Genomic DNA, 20,214 nt, shown 5'->3' with positions numbered 1-20,214 from the left:
AAATATCCCATAAATACCTTTATAGGGGGACAGACTAGACCATCACAGGGGTCCCTTTGGGCCTTATAATCTATGAAAAAAATCTTTTCAGACTCTTTGGAGCATATGCAAAAGTTGTCACAAAATCATTGATGAAATAGGACTTCCTAGATGATTTTCAGATCATATGTCCAGTTGGTTCAGTGGATGTTCCCATTTTGGAATCTATTCTCTGATCAATATGTGTGCAGGACATGCTCATATTAATGGTCTCAGTTCTTGAGTGAACTCCAAGGATATATTCCTGCTGTTCACTTTGGTTTTGTTCATCTCTTCTCTCTTTCCAGTCACTTTCCATGCACTTTTCCCTCTACTTAGATACAGTTAGTTCTATGCTGTTTACTCTGGCTTGTGGTCTTTTGGATGTGATCTTTAAAAAAAAAAATCAGAGTTCTGTCTGCACTCTGTGGACATTAACTATCCTATGGCACTTTTTTATAATAGGGTGGTTGCCCCAGTGTTCTTGGCCAAACCATTTCCCAGGCTCCTTCATTCTAGCGGACATTGTATGGAAACCTACAGTGGAGGGTAAGGAAACCTGAAGTCCCACTTAAGCCTTATATTGAGGTTGTAAGTGGTGCATAGGCTTTGTGTTCTCTCTCTGCACAGGGGTGAATTGCATCCCATATACAAAAGTTACATGTGCAGTTTGGATGAACAATTGCTCCTGCACTTTTCCTGTATCACCATTTTAAAATCAGGCCTATGAAAGCCCAATTGATCTTTTCCTTCTTTGGACTCTCAGAAAATTAGCTGAATATGAAAACCCAGCACAAGAGCCCTTGCAGGGTATTTCCCCATTCAGTTTTATATCAAGTCTTGTAAGAGGCTTTGCTTTCCAGACAGGTCTTAGTTATGTATTTTCACGAAATGTTCAGCTTCCATTTATGATAAAGACATAGGGACTGATTAATTTCTCCCATTGTTTTCCCACAGTGAGTTTGACTGATGTCTCCCTGATTCAGCACCTCCTGCCAAGCCACCAGTGTCAGAGGGAGAAGCAGAGCTCCCTGACAACACAGCAGCTACTGCAGTTGCTGAAGGAGCTATTCCAGAAAGCCAGATTAGATAAGCCAGGCCAGGTAGAGCCACAAGCCCCTGAGCTCACCTGGAACCTGCTAACTGCCATGTATGACAGGTGAGAGCAAGTGCACCAGTGACTTCATCATCACTATAGCAACACCCATTTCCATCCCCTCCTGCTTTTACATGCCACTTCAGTGGGAAAGTGCCTCCCCCCGCCACGAGCTCAAAAGGCATGTGTTATTTAAATTATACATAGTCAGAGGGGTTTAGCTTCAGATCTGAATTAAGCTTAGGCTAAGGTTTGAGGTTCAGGTAAAAGCTCAAAGCAGGGCTAAGGTTCAGGTTAGATAGCACCAAAATCTTGCAGACTTGTTCTCATGAGCTTTCAGGCCAACTTGGTGGAAATCTCACGAACTATGCTGCTTTTCCAAACTTTCTGCCATTTTGAATCAACCCCTTGATGGCAATCTCAGACAAGGGGCCAGGAACCAAAAGCGTGGGGAAGGTGAATGACCTCTTCAACCTTAGAAGCAATGCTTTCAGCTGAGGGTTGAGGCATGTTGGCAGAGCAGTGCAGGAAGCCTGCATGATGGCTTCCCATTCTGCAGCTATTCAGTCTGACAGAGTAATTCAGTCTCCAGGTCTGGTGAGCTTCACCCACCAATCCCAGTTATCAAATAGAATGAGCACTAAGTTCACAAACAACAACAACAGCAAAGGGAAATGTACAAGTGGGTTTTGTTGGTAAGAACAAGACCTGGAGAAGCTTTGTTGTTGTGTGAACAACCTCACTCATGCTACAAAAGAGCAGTAATGATGTACAACAAGGGTTGAATCTATGGCGGCTTTCCGTGCCCTGAAAAAATACAGTGCTAGGTTACATGGCATGAACTATGAATGCTCTGTGCAGCTCTTACCTGAGAAACTAAGTGATGGTGAATTGGAAAGGTGTATGAACCTGATTTGCTGTTGAACAATGCAGAGGATAAACCCCTTCCCTGAACTGAAAAGAAATGCTCAAACTGTAGGGTGACAAGCAGAAAGAGTGTGCGCTGAGAGCCGCGGCCCATTAGGCAGTGAAAGGGTGGTGCTGACAGCTGGGTTTTTACTAACAAGGAAGCCACAAAGATGAACTAGTTTTAATCATGGTGGGAAATTTTTGCAAAATTTCACTAGCGAACACAAGGCTTATCAGACAGTTTTGCCAAAATTCATTTGAACCCTACTCAGTCATTCAGTTTGACAGTCTGCTAACACCTGCGTTACTATCCATCATTTTCCAGTTTAAAAAGTTAGTCATCCATTCATAAGCAGAATCAATCAGGAACAAAAGAAAAAAGTGAAGTTCATTGTTTAATTTATTCACAATGGATGGAATTTACCCCGCATAAAGAGCCAGAACAAAACCTATGTACCAATTAAGCCCTCAAAAGCAGAACTTAAGTGATTCATTGTACTTTTACCATCCCCCTTGAATTTTCCGTAATGAATAAGTTGATCTGCTGTTTGCAATTCCATTTGATGAACTGCTTACAGAAATCACTTAAAGGTTAAATATAAACTAGTGCATTTTGGAACAAAACGAGAAATATCAGGAGTATTTTCTAAGCTTCATATTCTAAGTACATACAACCCAAGGGAAATTGCATAGAAGAATCTCCATTACAGGACTGACTTGGTCCCTTTTTGCAAGCCATTTTCTGTCTTCCTAAGGCCAGGCATCATTGTCCACTTGCTGGATATTTGATTTTGCCAGTGAATTTCTTGCCATGCATGCACTGTAGGAAAAGCTTCACATGTAATTGTGGTTTCATCCAGTGATCATTTACTTCCATCTATATTTTTTTCCCCACTATCTGAAGCTCAAACATTTTTTCCTAACAGGGACACACCAGAACCTTTTGTGTATCCATGCGTTAGTTTACTTGTATGCCTACTGAGAATATCACAAAGGCTTTTCTGTCGACAGTAGGAGTTCAAGAGTGATTTCACTGGTATCTTTTCTGCACATTTCATCAGACAGCAGTGTCTGGTGAACATTCTGTTTACATCTTCAACTTTTTCCCAGCTGATTGATCTTAGTTTGGTCTCAGGGCACTGCTGATGACTCAGCTCACTAGTCCATTCAGTTTAAGAGAATTTCTAATCTTCTGTAGTTTCCTTTCCAGTAGTACAGCACAATTTTATTCTTCCCTTCAAAACTCTTGCCACTGATGTTCTGAAGAGAATGGTAAGTTTCCAAGTCTAGAAACCCTTGTTTGACTGAAACTCCCACCAAGGTATATATTACCGCTATATCTCAACCTTCCCATAATAAAATAAGATATATGGACACTTCTGAAGATGATTTTGATGCATCACAGTAATTAAAATTCTTTAAAGTGCTACCCTACCCTGAAAAATGACTCTATTAAAATAGCATTGCAGTGTTCCACGTTTATGGTCTCTCAGATTCCAGATCAAATCTTCCCTGTTTTCAGGTTTAAAAAAAAAAAATTATTAACTGCCCACCTTGCAAACTGCAGTTAATCTGAAAGTTAAGCTGGGTCCTTTCTGGCCTGCACTTCAACAGTTAGAACTTAGGCCCTGATCCTGCCTATCCATAAGCCTATCCAGAGTCCCAATGAAGTTGGTGGGGATTTGCTCAGTCACCGGGATTTGCCCATGCAGAGCCCACTGCTGGACTGGGGACCAAGTTAATTCTTTTGATGATACATAAGACATAGTAAAACCCAGCTTTCCTTCCCACAGCTGTACTGGTTCCACAGGAGTCAGAGATAGTAAAAACTTAGGGAGAGAGTTCAGTGACATAAAGCAGATCAAAAGCAGCTCTACTGAGTAAAAAAATGCCATTTTATAAGGTAGCTTTCAGAACAGAGTCACATTTTAACACAGGGTTTCAGATGGGACATAATCTTGTTACAGTTTGTGATATCACAGTGTAAAATCCAAGGCTAAAAATTTACTTAGATTGTAATCTTTTTCTTTTGTGTTTGTACAGAGCCTGGCACAGTGGAGCTCTGGTCCATGACTGCGGCTCCTAAGCACTACCCAATACAAAATAAATAATATGGTATATCAAAGCATGTACATATAAAAGGAACTGGATTCTTATGAGGTTGTCTTCCAATATAACAATGGTTTTTGCACTAGTAGCTTTAGCTTTCACATTCCTAGCTTTATTTTTATCTTGTTCTAGGACTGGAACAGGTTTTATAAAAGCCAGATCGGCTGCAGCTGCCCTAATTGCTCTCTCAGGAGACAGTCTGCTTACTAAATACAAAGGTGGGAAAAACAGATCTTTACACACTACTCAAGGTACTATGTACTGAGTGTTGACCAAATCTCCAATCTATTTTATTTCTACACAAAAAGAAAACAGGGTCCTAATGTGCACAAATGTAAGTACATGGGACCAAAATCTACCGCTTTATGGTAGGAAAAAGGTGGATGCAGAAGATAAGCTATTACCAGCAGGACAGTGGGGTGGGAGGAGGTATTGTTTCATATTCTCTGTGTGTATATAAAGTCTGCTGCAGTTTCCACGGTATGCATCTGATGAAGTGAGCTGTAGCTCACGAAAGCTCATGCTCAAATAAATTGGTTAGTCTCTAAGGTGCCACAAGTACTCCTTTTCTTTTTGCAAATACAGACTAACACGGCTGTTACTCTGAAATCCATCTATCAGTGATTATTATATAGTACGGTTTGTGTAAGCATCTCAGAACAAGTCACAGAAAATACGATGGTGAAAATAGCTTTCTTGATAGTGGTGTATTGATGAGACACACCCAATTGTTGCCATGGCAGCTCTTGTTGGAAATAAGTTGCATTCAGAATCTTCAGGCTCTGCCAGGATTGTAAAGCTGTCTTCTCCTGTCCTTTGCAGCTTTGTTTCAACTCTATGCTGATCCCAATGGGAAGGAGACCCTGATCACTCGGAGTGCCATGAGGAGCCTGCTGACAGACTTACATCAGGTGCTACTCCACACATGGAATGGCTAAGTGTAGTAAAAAGTGGTTGTGAAAGGACTAACTGGGTTACCCCAAATATTATGGGATGGAGCCTTGCTCCACCCTTCCCTTCCTATTTTGTAAGGTGCAGGGCTTTCCTTCACTCTGTTGTGCTACAGGTGAATAAAGGAGCAAATTCCCAGCCTGCAGCACTGTGAGTAGAGTTTGTTTTGTTGAAATGAGCAGTCCCTTTACAAAACTGACTGAAGTCATTGGGGCTCCATGTAAGCACAGGGATATGCTATGCAGACCAGTTGTTGGATCAGGGCTTCAGTGTCAAATCCTGTTGTCTTCACTCAGTCAAAATTCCCATTCATATCAGTGCCTCTGCAGCTTGAGTTCTGGCTAAATTTATGGTAGCCATATCCTGTAAGTAGTTCCAAGAGAATGGAGTTGCACCTATGCAGAATTCTGATGTTGTCACAAGGGGCTCCAGCTGCTTGCTGGATCAGGCCATAGCTACTTAGATTGTAAGCTTCTTGGGGAAAGGGAGGAGGAGGTTTTGGAACAAATTGATAAAGTGAACAGTAATAAGTCACCAGGACCAGATGGTATTCACCCAAGAGTTCTGAAGAAACTCAAATGTGAAATTACAGAACTACTAACTGTAGCCTGTAACCTATCATTTAAATCAGCTTCTATACCAAATGACTGGAGGATAGCTAATGTGACACCAATTTTTAAAAAGGGCTCCAGAGGTGATCCCGGCATTTACAGGCCGGTAAGCCTGACTTCAGTACCGGGCAAACTGGTTGAAACTATAGTAAAGAACAAAACTGTCAGACACATAGATGAACATAATTTGTTGGGGAAGAGATTTCCCTTTTGTAAAGGGAAATCATGCCTCACCAATCTACTAGAATTCTTTGCAGGGGTCAACAAGCATGTGGACAAAGCGGATCCAGTGAATATAGAGTACCTAGATTTTCAGAAAACGTTTGACAAGGTCCCTCACCAAAGGCTCTTAAGCAAAGTAAGCTGTCATTGGATAAGAGGGAAGGTCCTCTCATGGATCGGTAACTGATTAAAAGATAGGAAACAAGAGTAGGAATAAACTGTCAGTTTTCAAAATGGAGAGAGATAAATAGTGGTGTCCCCCACAGGTCTGTACTGAGCCCAGTCCTATTCAATATTCATAAGTAATGTGGAAAAAGGGGTAAACAATGAGGTGGCAAAATTTGCAGACGATACAAAATTGCTCAAGATAGTTGAGTCCCAGGCAGACTGCAAAGAGCTACAAAAGGATCTCTCAAAACTGGGTGACTGAGTAACAAAATGGCAGATGAAGTTCAATGTTGATAAATGCAAAGTAATGCACATTGGAAAACATAATCCCAATTATACATATAAAATGAGTTCTAAATTGGCTGTCACCACTCAAGAAAACGATCTTGGAGTCGTTGTGGATAAGTCTCTGAAAACATCCACTCAATGTGCAGTGGCAGTCAAAAAAGCAAACAATGTTGGGAATCACTAAGAAAGGGATAGATGATAAGACAGAAAATATCATATTGTTTCTATATAAATCCACGGTACACCCACATCTTGAATACTGTGTGCAGCTGTGGTCGCCCCATCTCAAAGAAGATATATTGGAATTGAAAAATTTTCAGAAAAGAGCAACAAAAATTTTTAGGGGTATGGAACGGCTGCTGTATAGGCGAGATTAATAAGACTGGGACTTTTCAGCTTGGAAAAGAGATGACTAAGGGGGGATATGATAAGAGGTCTATAAAATCATGACTGGCATGGAGAAAGTAAATAAGGAAGTGTTATTTACTTCTTCTCATAACACAAGCACTAGGGGTCAACCAATGAAATTAATAGGCAGCAGGTTTAAAACAAACAAAAGGAAGTGTTTTTTCATACAACACAAAGTCAACCTGTGGAACTCCTTGTCAGAGGATGTTGTGAAGGCCAAGACTATAACAGGGTTCAAAAATGAACTAGTTAAGTTAATGGAGAATAGGTCCATCAATAGCTATTAGCCAGGATGGACAGGAATGGTGTCCTGACCCAGTATGGACATTCTGATGTTCAGAGACCTTCTTTTTGTTCTGTTTGTCCAGGGCCTAGCATAATGGGGTCTTGGTCCATGACTGGGGCTCCTATGGGTCTATCATGATACAAATAATAAACAGCAGCAGCAGCCAGGCATTACTCATTGGCATGGCTCTGAGAATGGCCTTCAGGAAGCTCTCAGCCAGGAGATACTATAAGGTGTGGAGGTTGAGGTGGGAGTTTTCTCACTTCACTGTGTTTAGGAAAACATGGAATAAGTCTATGCTGGAAAAAGAAAGTCTGTCCTACTACTGACAGCACAATCTGTTGATTCATATCTAATTACTGGGCCAGAGGCATCATTCTGACACATACTCAGGTTTAGAATTACACTCGTGTCATGTGTCTAAATTTAAACAGTCTTTCCCCCACTATTAGAAGTAAATGGCTTTTCCTTTGACACTTCACCATCTGTGCTCTGTCACTACATCGGTATAGCCTGGTGGTGATAGCTGTCTTATAATGGTGGTTCTGAACAGTTGTCTGTCTTCCTGATGTAGATCCCAGCCATTGTGGGAGAAAGCTGTGCTCAATCTTGTGTGGAAATTGCTATTCGAAGCTGCTTCCATGGGGTGAGTAGAATTCAGATGACCCTAGGAAGTGACCATGAATGTTGCTGACTGATTGAAATTGCCAGTGTATCACATTACAGCAGTTAACGTTACCTCATTTTAAGGGACAAGCTTGCTTCCCAATTCCACATGGTAAACATCGGACACCAATAAAGAAGAATACTCAATAAGGTACTAGCATGGACCCCTGCACTCGTGTGGAGACCCTTTGAAGCCAGTGGCATTCTACATGGGTGGAGGAGTCTGTGATAGCATATCCTGATTTAGGATCAGGGCTTATATTATGAGGTGTGACAGAGGCAATAGTTCTATTTAAATAAGTGATTGAACCAGAGATTGATATTCTTTTCCAGGTTCTGAACTCAGCAATCAGTGAAGAGAAATTCCTATCTTGGCTACAGTCTGAACCTGGCCTTCTTCTGTGGCTTCCTACCTGTTATAGATTATCAGCCACTGAAATGGTTATGCATCACGTTAGATGTAGCATCTGTAAGAATTTCCCCATCACTGGACTAAGGTACAGCATACTTACTATGAAGTATTATTTGTAGCATACAGAGATCAGCACCCCATTGCGCTAGGCATTTTACATGGACGTAGTGAGAGATAGCTGCAGCCTCAAAGAGCTTACAGTATAACTAGACAAGACAAGACAGATGGGGAAATAGAAACACAAAAAGGGAAAGTGACATGCCTGAGATCACACAGCAAGCCAGTGGCAGAGCTGGGTATAGAACTCAGGTTTCCTGAGCCCTGGGCCAGTACCCTGGCCATTATGCAATGCTGCCTTGTAGCAAAACTTAACAGCAACATCTACTTCCTGAGCAAATGCAAGAAACAAAACATCATCCCCAGAGGTCTCACCATCTATAACCCTCAGAACACTACATACAACAGTTACCTCACCTGTGTTGTCTCTGTAATATCCTGGGACCGACCCGGCTACAAGTACATTGCATACATTGTAGCCATGGTGTCTTTTTGTTATTAAATCTTCTTTTGCCTTCTCCAGTTGGTTAGCTACGATATCCCTTACGTCAGCGGTTCTCAAACTGTGGGTCAGCAGTTCTCAAACTAATGGGATCACCAGGGCTGGCTTAGACTTGCTGGGGCTTGGGGCCCAAGCCAAAACCCGAGGGATTCAGCCCTGGGTGGCAGGGCTCAGGTTTTGGTCCCTCCTCCTGGGGTCATGTAGTAATTTTTGTTGTCAGAAGGGGGTTGCAGTGCAATGAAGTCTGAGAACCTCTGCTTTACATCCAGGCAACTAAAAAAATACCTCAGAGTATTAAAGGAATGCTACCAGGTAGCTAGGGCCCAAAATAAAAAGCAAATGAAAAGCAAATATCAAAAGCTTAATATTAATGTAAATGTTTTCATGAAACTAGATCATGATCTGGTTTTGAATATTCTCCGGCAGTGTTTGCCTAGATCTATTTTACAAAACTCCTCTACAAAGACCCAACAAGCTCTGTGAGGGAACAAGGGTCTCAAGAGCTGTACAAGTATTCAAAGTCCAGTGAGGGCTACACAGGGAACAGTCAGTTCTCCATCCTAGTCTAGCTGTAATCAAGACCTCTAGTTTTGAATTCAGTATCTCACACCTGGTTTAATAAAAATGGAATAGGGCTCAGGGCACTGCCTGTTTAAACTGTGAATAACTGCTTTTTCAGTTCAGTGGCTAAACTAAATCATCAGTGGGGAAAATTGTTTTGAGTTGACTCCATTCAAAAAAAATTTTTAGCAAACCAAAAAAAATTAAAGTTTTACACTTTGGGTTAAATGAAACATTTCCTTTAGTTTTTTGGGGGAGGTTCGCCTTTTAAAAATAAAATTGCCGTAAAGTGTGAAACAAAGGCTTTTTGAATTGAAAAATCATAACATTTCAAAAATCTTGAAATAAACATTTCAGATTCTGATTTTTTGAATGAAACAATTGGACCCTAATTCTCAAAAGGTTTCAGTTGACTCAAATCTGCATTTTTAATTGAAAAAAGTTTCAGCTGAAAAGCTTCACCCTGCTCTATTGCCTGGTCTCCAGCAAACCAGGAGTTAACTGCAGCTTCTCTTTCCCCATCTCTTGGACAGGTGCTATGAGAAGGGTGAAGGGAGGACGTCTGAGAAAAGACGGGACTAGGCAAGAGGACAGTGATGAACCTAGGACAGGGAGTTTTACTATTATACTTTTGTGGCAATGTTAGCTTGCATTATTGACTTAAGTTTTTCCAAAGTCATAGGTCTCACTTTGCTCTGATGCCCCAGCATTCATCATTCTGGGATGTTACAGCCCACAATGAACTGTATATAGAGACAGGTTTCAGAGTAACAGCCGTGTTAGTCTGTATTCGCAAAAAGAAAAGGAGTACTTGTGGCACCTTAGAGACTAACCAATTTATTTGAGCATAAGCTTTCGTGAGCTACAGCTCACTTCATCGGATGCATACATGAAGTGAGCTGCAGCTCACGAAAGCTTATGCTCAAATAAATTGGTTAGTCTCTAAGGTGCCACAAATACTCCTTTTCTTTTTGTATATAGAGATAAACTGAAGCATGCAAAATACGAGGATACCACAACAGGACCAAAAAAATGGTATCATCGGCAACTATGGCTCCACTATATGAAGTTCAGTGCATCAGTTATTAACTATAAAAATAAAGCTGTTCTAAGGATTAGAACATTGTCAGCTGATCAATTACTCTTGTTTCGATAATGAACTCCTTGGCTCTCCCCTAGCTGTGGGAAACCATTACTACATTGATAATATCATCAGTAAAGCTGGGTTTTTTGATTAACTGATTTTTCACCAAAAAATGCCAAATTTGATGACCAAGGTTGGTTTCAACAAAGTGTCAGACTTCAAAAAGTTTTTGGAAAAGAAAACGGACATTTTCAAAAGAGAAAGTTTCAGTTTTGAGTGAAAACAACTTTTCGTTTCAAAGTTTCAGTAAATTTAGTCTAAAAAGTCAAAAAAACAAACAAACAAAAAACTCCAACTCCAAAATAAACAAAGGTCAAAATCAAAAACCAAAACATTTCAAAATCATCAGAATGAAATGTTTCACTTGACCCAAACCAAAACCTTTTTCAGATTTTCAGTTTGTGAAAATTCATGATTTTGACTTTTCATCCTTATTTCGGACAGAAAAATTTTCAATATCTCAAATTTTCTTGGACCAGAAAAACTGTTGCCTGCCCAGCTCTGTCTAGATTATCAAACATTCATGGGTGCTGATTTCTAAGATCCCAATTCACTTGCATGAATTTGCCAGTCCTTGAAGGTTAATCTTATCCTTTCTGTTTTCCCTGACAGGTATCGCTGTCTGAAGTGCCTGAATTTTGATCTTTGCCAAGTCTGCTTCTTCACTGAGCGTCAGAGCAAACCACACAAGAGGTCACACCCTGTGATGGAGTACTGTGTGAAGGTACCATCCCATTTTACTGACTCATCTGCTTGCTTGGCCTATTGGTATGGATAGGTAGGCTCATGGCTATGATGATTAGAGAGAGAGAGCGTGTGTGTGTGTGATCACCCCCATGAAATATATCCGCACTAGCTGCTGAGCAATATTAGGTGAGAGAATGAATAAAGTGGGGTTTTAAGTTTAGAATTTTCACTCTGCTTTGAGATAAAGACACAGTCTAGTCACATGGGACACCGAGGAGTAAATCCTGCCCCGTCCTGTGTGTGTGGTATGTCACGTCACCACCCACAGGCATCCACCATCCCATTTTTGGACCTGTGGAAGGGGCCCTCCATGGCACCAGATTTTTGTGTGTGCAGACTGGTTGGGAGGGGGAAGGAAGGAAGGGAGCTTGGCATATGGCTGTAGGAGACATGCATCATTCCCCCTCCCTTCTACCCCACCCTGTGTCCATTCAGGAGCTAATTCAGTGTAAAGCTGCAAGAACTCCTCAGTAAAGCATCTTCTAGTTGGTTTATCAACCTTTGCGAGGCGGCCCCAGGGGCTGTGTGTGAAAAGAGAATTCCTTTTTCATCATGGCTTCACATAGCAGTGTGGCAGCACGAACACCAAGGAGATCACCCCTCGGTTAAAGGAGGACTCCAGTCCTACAGACCACCACATCCAGAAGATGACTGTATTAAATGGAATAGATTGTTGCACTAGCACCTAGAAGTCACTGTGCTAGGCACTGTGCAAACATACAGTAAATGAGAGTCTGTCCCGGGCCACAGAGCTTATAGAAAAAAATGGAGACGTTAACAGGTGAATGAAACAAACAAGCCAGTCAGTGTGGGAGAGCAGTGAGGAAGAAACTCTGCAAGGGGAATCCCAGAGTTTTCATCTGCTTGCTGCAAGCTGATCCAAAGGGAAACCCCTGCACTAAACCCTTCTGAAATCAATGGGGTTCCAGGAAGCCAGAGGACTCCACCCACAAGGATCAGCTTGCAGAATGAGGGTCTGAAGGTGTGTTGACATTAGAAAATGAACTGTGTTTGAAAGCAGTTGACAAACACACTTACTTTCTAAGCCAAACTGAGTACAGGCTTTACTGTGCCCAACAGCTAATTCAGAAAGTATTGTATAGCTCAGGTGAAAGTGGCAACTGACCATGATATAGCCTATCCTTTAAATCAGTGGTTCTCAACCTGGGATCCAGGGCCCCCTGGGGGGCTGCAAGCATGTTTCAGGGGGGCCGCCAAGCAGAGCCAGTGTTAGACTTGCTGGGGCCCAGGGCAGAAAGCTGAAGCCCCACCACATGAGGCTGAAGCCCAGGGCCCTGAACCCTGCCACCCGGGGCTGAAGCCGAAGCCTGAGCAGCTGAGCTTCACGCAGGCTCTGTGGCATGGGGCCCCGGGCAACTACCCTGCTTGCTACCCCCTAATGCGGGCCCTGGCTTTTGTATACAGAAACCAGTTGTTGTGGCACAGGTGGGCTGTGGAGTTTTTATAGCGTGTGTGTGTGTTTGTGTTTTTGGGGGGGTAGGGTGGGGCCTCAAAAAGAAAAAGGTTGAAAATCCCTGGTCTACATTGTCTTTCTCTAGCCCCCACACCAATGTTTATAATGACAATGCTGTTTTTCTTTACCACAGTGACACCTTGTGGTAGTTTTATCATCAATGTAAGAAATGAGTAGAACATACAATGGTTGCATTATTTTTTCCTGTTTGCTTTTTCACAATTCCCCATGTAGATGCATAATGAGCATCAAATGCTCCCAGCTAGGAAAGGCAGCATTTTACACCCACTTTTCACAGCAGGAAGTAACTGGGCCCTTTGTTGTCTTTCCAGCACATTCTTAAAAACCACCTCAAAAAGGACATTAGGTTCACCCCTATCTACAAAACAAAATCATATTAAAGATGAGGGTTCTATTAAGCTCCAGACAAACTAGGGAAGAGCAACTAAAGTTAGCCAGCATCCACAAAGGTCTGGAGTTACATTAGCTTTCTTGTGGGTAGAGGGGAGAAGATAGCAACACTCAGCTTTATCTGGGATTGTGTTGACCGACTGACTGCTTGCTGCTTCAGAGCAGTGCTGGTTTTAAATCCACTCTTTTCTCTGTTACATGTCGTTCCAGCAGATGTCAGCAAAGGAGAATGCAAAGATCTTTTTTCGCACTGTCAGAAATAACCTGCTTCAAGAGCGCTGCAGAAGGAAGGAGGCTCAGAGAAGGCAGACACTGGAAACGATGGAGGGAGGGGACTTTCCAGAACATGAGCAAGCACTGTGAGTGTGAGTCCCAGGGTATTTATACCACCTGAGTGGTGAATTTGAAGAGACCAGATACTTCCAAGCTGCAGCACATTCACCACCTGCATTTAACAGTACTAAAATAGAAGCAGTTTTGAACATAAGCTACTTGACTGTGCTCACACAGTAAATGACTTTGATTTGACAGATGAAATGTGGTCAGTGATCAGTCCATAAAACACAAATTAAGATTACAAAATGGAAGGGTTGAAACTGTACAATAAAAGCAGCTTCTTTCCATGCTTTTTAAAAAATACCAGTCATCTGAAATAAGCCTTTGCATGATATATTGATACTGTGCCCACAAAGTAGCCATTACAGTCTATGGGGGTCAGTGACTGAGAACCTTTTCCATGCTGTGACTTCATGTTATGGCAGAAAGAGGAGCAGGAATCTGCAAAGCTCTCACCCTAGAGAATGTGAAGGTGGTCGCAATGGCCCCCATACTTAGAACCTATCTAACACACTTCCATAAAAGAAATTTTAAAACATTCTATCAGGCCTTGGTCCTATATAGTAACTGCAGAACTCAGCCTTGCTGACAAGTAGAAAGGAAGGCTGGTCGTGTGGTTATGGCCCTGGGTTGGGATTCAGAAGCTCGGGGTTTATTTCCCAGCTCTGCTACTGAAGTGACACCTTGGACAAGTCACTTAACTTATCTGAACCTCAGTGTCCCATCTGAAGGTGGGGACAACGATGCTTCCTTTGTCTATTTAGAATGTAAATGCTTTAGGAAAGGCGCCATGTTTTTCTAGGTATTTGTACAGACGTAACACAATAGGCCCTGATCTCAGGTGGATTCACTAGGTATTACCATAATACAAATAAGCAAGCAGTTTTGGATGAGTCAGTTACTCTATAACACATACTCTCCTTTAGGGGGTGTCATGAGTGTTGTAGTCCATCAACTCTTTAGGATGCTTGGCAGCAGAGTAGGTAAACAATGAATTTGAAGGCATGTGACTTCTTACGTCAACCTTCTACAGGGGTTTGAATATTATGGTGCTGGGGGCCGTACTAATAACTATCTAAATAAAACAACAAAGATGGAATTAGAATTATGAGCACCATTCACAAACAAGCACACATTTATTTTGTTTTCTCTTCTTAATGTCAGCTCTGTGTGCCATGTTTTGTCATATCTAATCTCGGGCCCAGCTTTGCAATACTTACTACCAGACAGTACCTCCCACTGTGGGTAACACCACTGAAGTCAATGAGACTGCTCTGTGCCCTTTAGACTCAGGTAATTGACTTAAGTCTGTTACCTCCATTCCTGAATGACCCATGTCCCTTTACGTCATCCAGGTGTGAGAAAAGGCTCCTCTTAGGTTCACTGCAATACTCTATATCTGTGAGTTGTTTTGGCATCTTGTTATGCTTGTCCTTCATTTGACCCATTCTTGCACTTTGTCTATGGGGGACTTGAATGAGACTGAAGAGGTCTCTTAACCATGTGCTGGTCCTTAGCACAAGTTCTGAGTGTTTGTCTTGCCTAATTGGTCTGTTCAGTTTGTAGACTTAAATATCTGCCAAACAGGGCTTAAGTAAAATTGAGTGATGGTATTCATCCTTTTGAACAGGGGTGAATTTCATCCTTCCCAACAGGAAGGAAGTGGAAAATATATTTACTAAACTTTACACTGAGTAGTGTTATTGCTATTAGAAACCAATTTTAAATACATTCAGACTAATCAAGGCCCCTAGCTACAGTATGAATAGTTTGCTGGAATATCAACCTTGTCAACAAGCTATTTGATCACTGAGATGTTGCTTAAGTGTTTGTTCCTTAGCATGGAATGTGATTGAATGCAACTTGCCCATTAATTCTTTCATGACTGATATTTGCTTACTTTCATTTAGCAACAAAAGCTCCCTTCTTTACATGAACTTTACCGTAATCTTTCTCCAAGTCCACAAGGTCATTTGATGACTTGAGGGGTTTTTGCTTATATCACATTTGGGCAGGATAAGCCATCAGTGAGAGCAGAATTTTGAGTTGCTACTCCAGGTGTCATTAAAAGGATCATTGGTACCTCAGCCTAGCACAGATTGGGCCACAGGATTTCTGGCTTTCTAAAACTTTCCTTATTTGAATTGCCTAGTTTAGTTGGCCCTCTACTGCCAATGGCTAAGAAACAGGGGAAGATGAAAAGGGAGAGCAGCTGTACTGTTGCTAAATGAAGAGGAACTGGAATTCCGTGCTAAAGACTTTATGGTCTCCATTCAATAAACAAAATGACATCCACTGTCGGTTATCCATTTTTACAGCCAAATATAGTGCTAGCTAACAGTGGTCATAACTACTCCGTAATTCCTACTCAGGCATGACAGTTATTACTCTGTTGAAAACAGAAGTTTTATTTATGATGATTCTAGATTCTAGGGAAAGGAACCTAAGAGTTCGACTGTTGAGCTTCTCATTTCATCCTCTCTTTATTTTTGCTTTCTTTCCTGGTGTACAGGCCCTCTACAGAGCTCAGCACCTCCCCACAGCCTGCCCATCATTACCTATCCTCCCCAGAAAACAGACTGGCCCCAGAGTCATCCAAGCACTTAGCTGAAAAGGGGTCTGCAGTGCAGCAGATTGAGAATGACAGCAGGGCACCAGCACAAGACAAGACATCAGCTCAGGTGAGCAAAAACAAGATATAGCCACACTGAACAAATCAGGGCGAGTATTGAAGCGTGCAGGGAGACCCAGACCAATTATCGATCAGCTTTCAGACTGCCTATTAAATACTGATCCTAAGATGTTCCCTTGGTTAACTTCAACTCTGTTAATTTCTCATGTTGGAGGGAGGGAAGTGGGCAGGAGAAAGTAGAAGGAAACAAATCAGGAACCTGGAAACTTCGTAGTCATCCCTTAAAGAGCTTGACCACATTTCAATATTGGTGACTGCAGAAGAGTTGACTCACCATTGGCAAGTCCCCGGATGGCAGAGCTTGAGATAGCAGCTCTTTCTTGCCTAACACTGTCAATAGTTTCTCCGGCCCTGTGATGATCTGTCTCATCTTGCAAGTCAGCCCTCTAGCCACATTACATTTTAGTTCCCCACTTTTGAGGTAACAGAGTCTAACAAATAACAGTCCCAGTGTCCTTACGAAAGGTCTTCACACTCCTTCTCTCAGGGCTTCCAGTCATCCTTATTCCCCTCTCAGGGGGCTTCATGCCATCTTTCCTGTGGCTGGTAAGGAAACCCAGATCCTCCCACTCCACTAGGTTCCAGAGCAGGTATCATGAAACAAACAGCAGTAGTCTGCTCCATGAGACTCCTTGCTGCTACATCCCTGGACCTGTTCTGACTAACTACAACCATTATGTCAGGTCTCCTGCTGTGATCTACTCTCCAGGCCCTATTCAGTACCTCCAGCCTCTCCCTGCTTCTTACAGACTCTGCCTCAGGGTCTCCCACAGGACCTACTTGTTCTCTGTAGCCCTTGCAGCTGTATCCCCTCAAACTTCAGTCCAAATGCCCCTTAGTCCCAGACTTCTCTTTGGCTTTAGTTCAGCTAAACTTTCTAGCTATCTCTCACTTGGGTCTTCTGCCTGCCTGCCTGCCTACCTTCCTATTGCTCTATGCTCCTTAGTCCTTCCTTTATGAAGGCCCAGTTCCTCCCCCCTGGGTATGATCATCAGTTATACCTGACACCCAGAGGCTTAATTGGGCTCAGGCTCTATTAACTGCTGGTTAACAAGTCTGGGGTGTATACACCCAATCATAGTGGCTAGGCCCAGATTCACAAAGGGCTTAGGTGCCTAAAGTCTAGATTTAGGCACCTAAGTCCCAGCTTTTAGTCACCACTGCAATTCACAAGACTCCCACTGACCCTGTAGGCACTGACACTTAATTAGCCTAAAAATTTTCAAGAGTGAAATTTCCTAAGGTGCTTAAGTTTCTACCTCGGGGCACGTGCACTGCTGCTCCATGCTAGGGAGCTGAACACTTACCTTCCACCTCACCCCAGAGCAATTCAAGAACCCAGGGAATACAGACATTCCTCTGCTTAACTCGCCTGCAGAGCCCTATCCAGTCAGCATGCTCAGAGCACACCTTCCAGATTTGGCGCCGTCGGCAAGCTCACACAAAATGGCTGGGGCGAGGAGGAGGATCTGCTCCCTCATAACTTTTAGCCTAGTGGTGATGTGGGAACTTCAGGTGTCCTAAGCTCCACCAAACTGGGCTCTAGCCCCCTGCATCCTTACAACAGAGATGTCTCAAGGCAGTGTTTCTTCCCAGCTTATGAAGGCCCTACATAACTTTCTAGCTGAGTGGTTAGGGCTGTCTCCTGGGATGTGAGAGCCCAGGGTCCAGTCCCCCTGCTCCAATTACTCTTTATTTATACACAGTGGAATAGCTTGAACAGGAGAGATTGAGGGAGCCCATGTCAGAATATCCTATTGCCCAATGATTAGGGTGCTCACCTGGGAGGTAGCAGATTCCCAGTCAAATCCCTTCTCTTCATCCGGTGGAGGGGGCACTTGAGCCAGGGCATCCCAGCTGAGTACCCTCCTCTCCCCAGCAATTAGCAAAAACCACTTTGGGCCCTGAACTCCAGAAAAGGGTTCACAGCTGAGAATCACTAGCAGAGAAAGGCACTACCACATACATACCCCCCTTGTCAGCGTCTCCCATTGGCTAGCTTAGGCAGCTCCCTGCTTAGTTGCTGGCTTTGTAAATCACAGTCTGGCTCTGCTCATTGTGCCGGAAGCCTAGCCCACAACTCAGGATTTGTGGATCACAGTGTTGTTCCTGTGATTTGTTATGCGCCTAAAAGTCAGGCATTGTAACACTGAGCACCACAACTCCTATGTCCCCTTGTGAATCTGGGCCTCGTTACCTGAATGTGGTAGCACACACGGCTATTTGCACTGCAGGGTTATTTGTTCTGTTATTCATTTTTATTTGCATTACAGTAGCACATGACAGGCTCCACTGAGATTGTGGTCAAAATACCATCACCTCTCCCTTCTGAAAGCAACAGTTTAAGGAAAGACATCATAGGCCTGAATCTCAATTAGGCTTGGGCCATTCTGTGCCATCATGACAGCATAAAGGCAGCAGAAATAGTCCCTCTGAAGATATGTCCAGAGTAGTGATTCTCTCCAGCCAATGTAGAAGTGCCATAAAGGCTCTAAACCAACTCTGCTCCCTGCCCAGCAGCCATGTTAGGGGCATGCTGGGAGTGGGTGGAGGTGAATGCATTGCACAACAGTATTGCCTTATTTTCCAGGGGCCATGGGAATCAGAATGTAAGTTAGAGTAGCCTCAGGTTAGGCAGCCTCTGCATAGCCCTAGACTATGGGGAGCACAAAAGAGGTCAAGGCCAATTTTGCCTCCCCACCCCTCTGTCTCTTCCCCAGCTCCAGAATGGAGTAATTGAGAATCAATCCCCGTATATAAGCTCATCTATTTTGCCATCACACCCATGCCTCTCTTCAGGAGCTGTACTTCCATGGAGAACATGAGACACTGTCAGCCACCATGTACCAGCAGTAGCAGCTGTGAGCATCTGCAGATATTCAAGTCAAGAGCACTTCACCTCATTGTCAGGCATGCATTCATTTCAGAAGAGAGAGAGACAGGACTGCCACCTTTGGGTTCCTGCAGTGTATTCTTTTTCCATCTGGTGAGGTAGCCTGGGGTTTTGTCATGCTGGCTGTTGACTTGTTTAGTTTCTCCATGGGCTGAGAATTCTTTCTGAGAAGCTTTATCCTCCTTTTGTGTTCTACACTGACATCATGCTGGTTTTTCAGTGCTGCTTTAAAAGACACAGATTGGAAGTCCTAGAGTCCTGTTTTGTCGGAAGATAGATATAGGATGTACCAGAACTGTACCAGACATGCGCTAAATCAAGATGCTTAGGGGTTCCTGAGGATCTGCTTCCAGGCACAGTGGAAAAGTGTGATCCATAGAGAAGTATCCAGACTGTTCGAAATGTGCTAATACCTCAAGTTCATGGCAGTCAAATAACTCAAGACAAAAACTGTAATGTAGACATATCCTAAATGTGATATTACTGCTTACAGCAAGGTTTACACAGCAAATATGATTACAAACACCACACTGGTAAAATTCAAAACAGAATCTTCTCTCTTTCTTCCATAGGCAATAGCCTCTATTAAGGCAGAATTGTTAAAAGCTCATGAATCCATCAAAGCCCTTCACAGTGAGAAGAGGTGGGTAAGTGTGTTAACACCAAAGCTGAAGCCAAATGGAGATAAGTGTTTTAATATTAAAACCAGACAACTTGAATAAACATTACTGCTTCTTTCCTTCCAGTCCCAACCCTTCATTTCCAACCCTAAACCAGACCAAAGCAAGAGAAAGGTTTTTAACCTTGTGCAGTGTGTGTGTGTCTGTGTGTGTGTCCGTCCGTCCACTTGGATTTTTTCTAGCTGTCAAATGCTGGGCTACAGCTCTCGTGTGCATTATTCAGTGAGACAGCTTGCAAGTCTTAATTCTGTCATGTGGGCATCAATTTAATGAGCCAAATTTTCTGCTGGTGTCAATTGGCATGGTTCCATTTAAGTCAAAGAAACTGTGCCAGTTTACACCAGGGAAGAGTTTGGCCTTACACATGGGTCAGTAATATATACCATTAAATGCAGTATATGTTAATTGTGGCCTCTTATTCTCTTTTTCATGTTCTCAAGAGCCATGTCAGAGAACCTCATTAATATATGTTGTCACTTATTAATTTCTCTTTAAATATTGTTACAAGAATAAAGCTGTTTTTATTGGCTCCTCATGAACACAGCAAGATAGTTCAGCTCCTATCGTCCCTGC

The 20,214-nt window shown here is 42.7% G+C and overlaps 2 protein-coding genes across 2 annotated transcripts in view; one reads left to right on the top strand and one right to left on the bottom strand.

Moving 5' to 3' along the window:
* The window catches only part of DYTN (dystrotelin), a 64,766-nt gene that overhangs the window by 12,607 nt on the left and 31,945 nt on the right, over positions 1-20,214 (top strand). Inside the window, exons 3-11 of the mRNA XM_073306616.2 lie at positions 976-1,177; positions 4,265-4,350; positions 4,955-5,043; positions 7,641-7,712; positions 8,066-8,229; positions 11,021-11,132; positions 13,254-13,399; positions 15,889-16,057; positions 19,534-19,604. Of these exons, the coding sequence (XP_073162717.1) occupies positions 976-1,177; positions 4,265-4,350; positions 4,955-5,043; positions 7,641-7,712; positions 8,066-8,229; positions 11,021-11,132; positions 13,254-13,399; positions 15,889-16,057; positions 19,534-19,604 (1,111 nt within the window). The remainder of the gene's footprint in view (positions 1-975; positions 1,178-4,264; positions 4,351-4,954; positions 5,044-7,640; positions 7,713-8,065; positions 8,230-11,020; positions 11,133-13,253; positions 13,400-15,888; positions 16,058-19,533; positions 19,605-20,214) is intronic.
* FAM237A (family with sequence similarity 237 member A) overlaps positions 18,385-20,214 on the bottom strand; it is a 39,618-nt gene continuing 37,788 nt past the window's right edge. Inside the window, exon 3 of the transcript XR_012154373.1 lies at positions 18,385-20,210. The gene's annotated coding sequence lies outside the window, so the exon portion shown is untranslated. The remainder of the gene's footprint in view (positions 20,211-20,214) is intronic.

The sequence above is a fragment of the Lepidochelys kempii genome, chromosome 11, assembly GCF_965140285.1.
Source record: "Lepidochelys kempii isolate rLepKem1 chromosome 11, rLepKem1.hap1, whole genome shotgun sequence".
Lineage (NCBI taxonomy): Eukaryota > Metazoa > Chordata > Testudines > Cheloniidae > Lepidochelys > Lepidochelys kempii.
This window is presented reverse-complemented; position numbering and strand designations above follow the sequence as displayed.